Source organism: Moschus berezovskii, chromosome 1 (genome assembly GCF_049115385.1).
Source record: "Moschus berezovskii isolate FMDL1 chromosome 1, NW_MosBer_1.0, whole genome shotgun sequence".
Classification (NCBI taxonomy): domain Eukaryota; kingdom Metazoa; phylum Chordata; class Mammalia; order Artiodactyla; family Moschidae; genus Moschus; species Moschus berezovskii.
Genome location: NC_142460.1, coordinates 8,028,870 through 8,037,773, shown reverse-complemented (window position 1 = coordinate 8,037,773; position 8,904 = coordinate 8,028,870). Strand labels below are relative to the sequence as shown.

General features: G+C 46.3%; 1 protein-coding gene across 1 annotated transcript in view; it reads left to right on the top strand.

Moving 5' to 3' along the window:
* The first annotated feature begins 850 nt into the window (after nucleotides 1-850).
* Nucleotides 851-8,904, top strand: part of KCNJ6 (potassium inwardly rectifying channel subfamily J member 6) — a 98,709-nt gene continuing 90,655 nt past the window's right edge. Inside the window, exon 1 of the mRNA XM_055420520.2 lies at nucleotides 851-1,763. Coding sequence (XP_055276495.2) covers nucleotides 866-1,763 — 898 coding nt within the window. The 5' untranslated portion in view covers nucleotides 851-865. The remainder of the gene's footprint in view (nucleotides 1,764-8,904) is intronic.

Genomic DNA, 8,904 nt, shown 5'->3' with positions numbered 1-8,904 from the left:
TGAATTGGCTATCCTGATGACCGTTTTGTAAATGTGAAAACTGAGGATCAACCAAGGAATTCGAATAGTCTATTGGTCTACTCAGGCTGCCGTAACAGAACCCTGCAGACCGGGGGGCTTAAACAGCAGCAATTTATTTTGCCACAGTCCTGGGGGCTGGACGTTTAAGACCACGGTGCCCGCAGGGTTGGCTTCTGGTGCCCTCAATCGGTTTGGAAGACCTTTCTTCCTACCTTCTCACTGTGTCCTCACATGGCCTTTGTCTGCAAGCTCAACCCCAGTGTCTCTTCCTTTCCTTAAAAGAGCACAAGTCCTTTTGGATTCAGGCTTCACCCTTATGCCCTCATTTAACCTTAATTACATCCTCAGAGGACCCGTCTTCAAATAGAGTCACACTGGGTGTCAGGGCTTCAGCATACGGCTTTAGGAGAATACAGTCTGTAACAGCACGACCAGGAGCCCACAGCCGCTGAGTGGTAGAACCAAGGCTGTCTGGATCGAGACATTTCTTTATCCGGAGTGTGCCGCTTCTCACATACCGCAGCATCTCAGAGAGCCAGGAGACACCCTGCTGTCAGAGCCGCTGGCAGGGAGACACTTTCACAGCAGTGAGCCTCGTCCCGGTGGGACGTGTGGCAAAGTCCTTACACAAGCTAGAGCACAGAGCACAGGCAGATGACGCTCCCCCCAAAAGAGGCTTCATCTACTCTGATAGGAGCGGCACGAGTGGTCCAGGGATGCTCGGTCGTGGACCGCACTGCCAGCCACCCAGGGGGTTTGCAGGACCCTCAGCGGGCCAGCGGTTCACTGGGTTTTTCTTTTCTTTCCCTCCAAACCGCCAGCTAACGTCCTAGAGGGCGACTCCATGGACCAGGACGTTGAGAGCCCCGTGGCCATTCACCAGCCAAAGCTGCCTAAGCAGGCCAGGGACGACCTGCCGAGGCACGTCAGCCGGGACCGGACCAAGAGGAAGATCCAGCGGTACGTGCGGAAGGACGGCAAGTGCAACGTGCACCACGGCAACGTGCGCGAGACCTACCGCTACCTGACGGACATCTTCACCACCCTGGTGGACCTCAAGTGGCGCTTCAACCTGCTCATCTTCGTCATGGTCTACACCGTGACCTGGCTCTTCTTCGGGATGATCTGGTGGCTCATCGCCTACATCCGCGGCGACATGGACCACGTGGAGGACCCGTCGTGGACCCCGTGCGTCACCAACCTCAACGGGTTCGTCTCCGCCTTTTTGTTCTCCATAGAGACAGAAACCACCATCGGCTACGGCTACCGGGTCATCACGGACAAGTGCCCGGAGGGCATCGTCCTCCTCCTCATCCAGTCGGTGCTGGGCTCCATCGTCAACGCTTTCATGGTGGGGTGCATGTTCGTGAAAATATCGCAGCCCAAGAAGAGGGCGGAGACCCTGGTTTTCTCCACGCACGCCGTGATCTCCATGCGGGACGGGAAACTGTGCCTGATGTTTCGGGTGGGGGATCTGAGGAATTCCCACATCGTGGAGGCTTCCATCAGAGCCAAGCTGATTAAATCCAAACAGACCTCGGAAGGGGAGTTCATCCCTCTGAACCAGACGGACATCAACGTCGGGTATTACACGGGGGATGACCGTCTGTTTCTGGTGTCCCCGCTCATCATCAGCCACGAAATTAACCAGCAGAGTCCTTTCTGGGAGATCTCCAAAGCCCAGCTGCCCAAAGAGGAACTGGAAATTGTGGTCATCCTGGAAGGAATGGTGGAAGCTACAGGTAAGGCGTGCCTGCTCTGGGGTGTCTGGGGATGGTTGTTCATGTTAAGCCGGACTTCACATCCTTACTCACGACAAGATCTGGAAAACCGAACCTCCCTCACTATTAGACGTCACCTCTTTATTCATGAAATGGTATGTAGCCTCTTACCTTAAGGATGTCCACCAAGAAGTCTAACCATTTAGCTTTAAAAAAAAAAAAAAACTTGGGAAAATAAATTTACAATTTTTTAAAACACCTCTTAATATATATTACATTTTCAAACATTTACTTAAATGAAAATTTGATCTCCCTCTAAACCAATTTTAGGTAGTTTTAAAGCATTGTTTTCTTTGTATAACTTGAGGCTATTTATTGCCAAGACAGGAAAAAGAAGTTAAGCCTTTCAAAGGAAAACCTGACAAATTGCTTTAATAAAAATGCAATTTTGCCCCTTCTTTGGAAGTCATTTGCAAGACCCACAACCTTGGCTTTTCTTTTACATCAAGTGAGAACTTGGTGTCTTTTCTCTATACTCTAACTGCCACACCTCCTGTACATGCAATAATGCAGACCCAGTAAATAACTCAAGCAGAAAAGAATAAAAATTGAGACCCACTCAGCATAGTCTTATTGACCCTTCTGCTGTGAACAGCTAATTGTTGGAATATTTTAACCAAGATAATCTCTTCTAAAAATAGAGAAATGGCCTGTTTTTATTGAAGTCTTCACTCATATCTTTTCATATGTCTTACACATCCCAGCCACAAAGGAGGTCTTCCATATTGATCTGTAACATTCTGTGAAATAGAGTCATAACCGCTGACCTAAGCTAACAATAGTGCCCCATGGGACAGGCATAAAGTAGAACACTAACCCACACGTTGCTTTACTGTCTTCTGAGTTATTGATATTAGCCTTGGGATGCTCTTTAGTTGCACAATCAGCCCTTCTATGCTTTGAGGTCTTCAACTTGAGGCCCAGGGTGGGTTCACACAGTCTGAAAATGCGTGGCCACTGGCCAGACTCCAGGCTCTTCGTCTACCCATACTTGAGCTCAGTCATCCCATCCAGTGAAAGTCATTGGTGCCGTGTCTCTGCCTCCCTGGACCCAACAGGCAAGGTCATTACCTCTAACAAATTTCTCTTAAGGTGGTAAAACCTTCGGTGGTAGATTTTTTAAAATGCTGCAAGCAGTGAAAACGTGAATAAAAGGTGTTGCATAAACTGTGCTTCTTTGCATGAGACAAAAGGAACGTCTAAAACAAAATAATTATTGTGAAATGCTAAATAAGTGCTACACAGGTGCACAGGGCTCTCTGTACCCGGAGCCTGCTTTGGGGCACACGTGAGGCAATAGTTGTGTGGGAGGAAGGGAGAAGGGAGGAGGAGAGCGGGGAGGAGCCTGGATCAGGGAGAGGGAGGGGAAACAGACTCAAACAGGGAGCTCCATCAATTCCCACGGACCAGAAACTTCCTCCCCGGCCAAGCACAGGGACTCTGGGTCCCCCTAGTGGTGGCCATTGAGATACAACCTCTGGCAGCACAAACTGACCACTGGGGATACAGTTTTAATATTTGATTTCTCGCTTTAAACTGTCCCAAAAGGACAGGAGGGAGGAAAATGGGCAAGCCTCGTTCTCCTCCCATCTCTGAGCCCCAGAAGCAAAATCCAGTGGAGAGGTACCATCTGGTTACTGGTGTTAATGCAAACTTCAAATTGCAGGAGCTGTGTTTCCTCAGATCAAAGCCCAATCGTGAAAGATAAATAAATGCAGAATAAGGAAGTTATCTTTGTGTTGTCCCTGAGTTGGAATCCTCCCCCGGGCACACCGCGTCCTTCTGATGACAGCTTGTAATGAGTGAGCCTTTCCAACCAGAGGAACGTCCCTTTGTTGGTAATTAATAGTGATACTTGCCTCTGAGCATCCAGTGGCCTTTCTGCTGCTGCTTTAGAGACAACTGGGTGTTTGCCAGCAGAAAGGAATCAAAACACTCCTGTTCCTGGGGAAAAGGCAACTGCCATTAACTTTCTAAAAATAATAACAATAATTTTCTAATTTCTGGAAAATGGAGGGGCAAGGAGGAGTGCTCTAGAAAGTTCTGGGTTTTTCTAGAAGCTGGACACCTTTTTTTTTCTTGACAGGATTTGCACAGTTCAGTCTTTCCAGCACGTCTGATCTCTTAAACTTTAGGGGGACACTTTTTTCTTTGTGAATGAAAAGCACAATTGGGATTTATGGGTATGAAACAGGCCTTTGGGAAGGACTCCCTGGTGGTTCAGACGGTAAAGCATCTGCCCGCCATGCAGGAGACCTGGGTTCGATCCCTGGGTCAGGAAGATCCCCTGGAGAAGGAAATGGCAACCCATTCCAGTACTCTTGCTTGGAAAATCCCATGGACAGAGGAGTCTGGTAGGCTACAGTCCATGGGATCGCAAAGAGTCCGACAGGACTGAGCGACTTCACTTTCACTTTGGGGAAGGAAAGATGTTTCAATGAATCAAAGCCACAGGAAAAAAAATTAATGTGAACCAAATGCAAACTGAGGAAAACAAATTCACAAAGATCTCATTATTCATTGGAGAGCTAGATGGGAAACTAGGAGTCATGGAAATCACAAGCTGACACAAAACAGCCTCTGCTTGACTCCAGCTTTGTTTCAAGTCTGCCTCAGTTGACCTTAAACTACTGTCCGTGACCTCCATCAGGGAGCCTTTCACTGAGGCCCATTTCAAGGGCAAGCCCCATCAGCAACACCTCTGCAGCCTCGAAGCAATGCCCTCTTCCTGTCTTGCACGGTGTGGGCGCACAGTGACACGATGTGGTATTTTCTGGAGATCCGAGCTACTGAGCAGTAGGCTCAGAGGACCAGTCCTTCAGATGGCTGGGGACTCAGACTCAGCACAGGTCAGCCAGTGACGCATAGTAAATATCCCATCCCCGAGCTCGCTGCCCCCAGCCTGCTTCAGTCACGTCACTCAGGGTCAGGCTCTTCTTTAGAAATGGCAGGTCAGCTCCTGGAAGGCAAGCAGCTGAGACTTACCCACCGTTGGGGGCCTGCGGGTCCTGGCCACAGTCCTTTACTCAGTGAACGTCTCCAGCCTCGTAAAAGACAGACTCATGCCCACAAAAGACAGACCCACGCTCCTGGTGGATGGCTTGGATCTGGCCCTGCCCGGATCAGGGGGAATGTGTCACCTCTCAAGAACCTTCCAGTCATGAGATTCTATTTTTGAAAATGAATCCAACCCTGGAAAATTCTGACACCAGTCACCCAGACATCTGGGCACTGGCCACATCTCATCGCGCAAATGTATTTTTAAAGGGGGCCCTTTATGTGCCTGACACATGGGCAATTTGGAGATAGTGATGTTTACAGAAGGGTTCACAGCTACGTAAACAGACACGCCGAGCAGCTGCGGCAAGCGTGCGTTAAAATAGTAAAGCATTCATATAGACTGATATTTATAGAGGGCAAATTGGCCTGGAGGCTAGATGACAGCCACACAGAGCTGGGCCCCGTGCCAGCTAGCGCCTCCTCACTATAGGCTTTCTGATTGATGCACTTCCAAATTTACCCCCAACGATTATGCAACGGTGACAGGCGGCCCTTTCCAACACCTCAGCAAATATGTCTCCTCCAGGATGAATCCCTGTTAAGCTTTTTTTCTTTAATTTTATCCGGGAGTACAGTTGATTTACAGCACTGCTTTAGTTTCCGGGGTACAGCAAAGTGATTCGGTTACATGTATCTGCGTTTCTCCTCTTCTTTGGATTCTTTTCTCATATAGGTTGTTATGGAATGTTGAGTCAAATTTCCTGTGCTGTGCAGTAAGTCCTTGCTATCTATTTTAACCTTTTACATATTTTTTAATCGATGGAAGCTATGAGACTTATACAAAAGTAGACCAAATCATGTAATCAGCTCCCATGTGCCCACCAGTCAGTTTCTATAACTGTCAACTCATCGCTGAGCTCGTTTCATCTGCATCATCCATTCACTAACTGCCCCTCCAGCATCGCATTCTTCTATCTGCAAATATTTCCAAATCTGTCTCTAAAAGATAAGGACTCTTTTTAACACGTAACTGTAACCCTGGTATGACACCTAAAAAAAAATTCGTGATCATTTCTTAAGATTCAATATCTACTAAATGTGCCAGTGCCAATTGTCTTACAAATGTCTTTTTAATTTTTTTTTTAAATCTGCTTGTTCGAATCCAAATGAGGTTAACACACTGTGGTTGGCTGAAATCTCTTCCAAGCCTTAGTCTGTGAGCTCTTCTTCCGTCTCTGTGGGATTTTTTTTTTCCTTTCAAGTTTCGCTCAAAGAAGAGAATTTCTGAAACATTTATATACTACATAGAAAACTGGGGCTTGGTGGAGGGTGGGAAGCTCCCAACTTAGTGAGGTTATCCTAGATAACATTTTGTGGATGACAAAGAGGGCTGACTGTCCAGAAGTCAGTATCTGGGGGTTACCAAGGAGGAGAGGGCAAACCAGAAGCAGATGAAGGCAAACCCTCCTTCACCCTAGGAAAGCTCAGTTCCATTTCCAGAGTCACTTGATTTCACATGAAGAGAGCTTTGTCACATAAGTCACACAACAGACGGCGGGATTTTTGAGTTGCAAGTCTTCAACCTACTCTTACTTTACTGGTGAGGAAATCGAGTCCCAGCAAGACCAGTGAGCTGGCTAAGGTCAGCTCGTCAGGGGCAGAGCGAGAATTTGAAGCCCAAAAGCCATGGGTGATGTTGTCCAGCCCCCAGGGGCAGCACCGAATGCTGTCATTTCGTGAAGACTCTGTGGGGCCAGGCACCCAGAAGGACAGCTGGCGTTTCATGTGAGGACAGGGTCTCTTCTCTCTCACCATCAGTTTGTCTTCTCTGAGTTTCTCTGTTGGGCTCCAATGTTATCAGCTTATTTTAAAATTCCTTGTTACATTCACATGAATTTTTAACAACTGTATATTAAAATCAGATGTGCCACAAAGCCATTCTGAAATTGAAATTAAGTAAGCACCACCTACAAAAGTACTCCTGGAAGACCATAATGTTGCGTCAAGTCTGATTCCCAAGGACCACTTTTCTTTGCCATAATCAAAATGCCACTTCACTATAATAGAGGCACTCACAGAGTTTGAAAAGGTGGCATTTCTCAGCTAAGATGGTTGAGGGTTAGTGCTACAGTACTTTTAAGCCGTTTCTACTAATAATATTTCACAGCCTTTGTATTTCTCAAATCTTATTTTCTTCTTTAGATAAGTTACTGCTAATCCCTCTGCTGGCCATTCCTTATCTCCAGATTTGCCATTTTTCTTTTAAGTTGCAAACCCCAACTACCTAGCCTGGGAAAAGAATTCATTGATAAGATCTAGAATGCTTAGATCTTGGGTGAAAATCTCCCGGTAAATCTCTATAAGGTGCAATTAAAAAAAATAATAATTCGAAGGTATATGAATTTATTTTTCCTGGTAGAAATCTACCACTCATCAACATCAAGAAATCCAACCACCCTCTCTTCTTCCAGCATTAGGCTCAGGTGATTTCTTCAGAGCTTCCTCTCAAACGTCCACCTCAGTATAAGATACCAGGGTAATGTCATTGGCTGGCTGAAACCTGATAATACCTACTCCCCAAACATGGTCAACTTTTTGTGACCCTAAGCAGTTTGGGGATGCTGTTCCGACCCTAACAATCGGAAGTCGGATGCGACGGAACACACATAGAATTTTAACCTCTTCCACCACCCCTTCTAAAAAAAAAACAATGCTGTCACCCTGTTAAACATTATAACTCTGTTAAATATTTCCCATGATTTAGAAGGCACTTAGAATCTCACAACTTAGACAGCAGCAATGTATCAAGGTCAGCATATATTATTGTGATTGAAAAGGCAAAAATACTGGGTAACTATAAAACTTTTCATTATTAAAACACCAGTACCAGAAAATCTGGGGCTCTCCAGGCAGCTCAGGGGTAAAGAACCCACCTGCCAATGAGGAGCCACACGAGACACGGGTTTGATCCCTCGGGTTTGATCCCTGGGTCTGGAAGATCCCCTGGAGGAGGAAATGGCAACCCACCCCCGTATTCTTGCCTGGAGAATCTCCATGGACAGAGGAGCCTGGCAGGCTGCAGTCCATGGGGTCACAAAGAATTGGATGTGATTGAGTGACTGACCACACACACAGACAAGAAAATCCGTTGTTCTTCCTTCTCCAGAGGGGCTTTGAGGAGCTCATAAACTAGATGTTCAGGAAAAGTCAGGGATGGTCACACAATATATACCATTTAAAGTTCAAACCCAAGAAAAAAATAGACTAGCACCTAAAAGTTTGCTTTTTAGCTAATTTTGTTTTTCAAACTCTGAAGTCAATACCCATGTTGGGAAGATACTACACCATTCAAATTAAGAGATGAGTATCAAAGAGTGAGACACCTCTAATTAGGGCATCCTTAAATAAATTGAGCTTTATTATTTCCTAGGGCATTCAGTAATGTGAGTGCTGACAGCGTGGTGCCAGTGAAGCGGTTCTACCCAGCAATTTCTAATGACCGGAAGAGGATCACTGGGAAAAACTGTGTAAATTACACACATACACAAATACACACACACACACACCTCTGCTAAATACCTAAACATGCAGAGGGGCTTCTTCCCCACTTAAGCATGCCCTTGCTCCTCTGTTTTATACCAACCCACTTACAAATCTTATTTGCTATTTTAATTATTCAGTACTCCTCTTTTTTTTTTTCGGAAGTAATCTCTCTAGGCCATAGCTCAGTTTATCTGCACTTTTCTGTGTCATTTATAGTGTCAGGCAATCCTGGGTTGAAACCACAATTGTCGCATTCACTGGCCCATTTAACCTCTCTAAGGCCTCAGTTGTACCCTCTTTAAAATGGGAACGGGCTTCCCTGGTGGTTCAGCAGTAAAGTATCTGCCTGCCAACGCAGAAGACACAGGAGACACGAGTTTGATCCCCTGGGTCAGGAAGATCCCCTGGATGGGGAAATAGCATCCCACTGCAGTATTCTTGCTTAGAAAATCCCCTGGACAGAGGAGCCTGGCGGGCTATAGTCCACAGGGTCACAAAGAGTCGGATATGACTGAGCACACACGCACATCACAGAATGGGAACAGTAATGGAACCTACC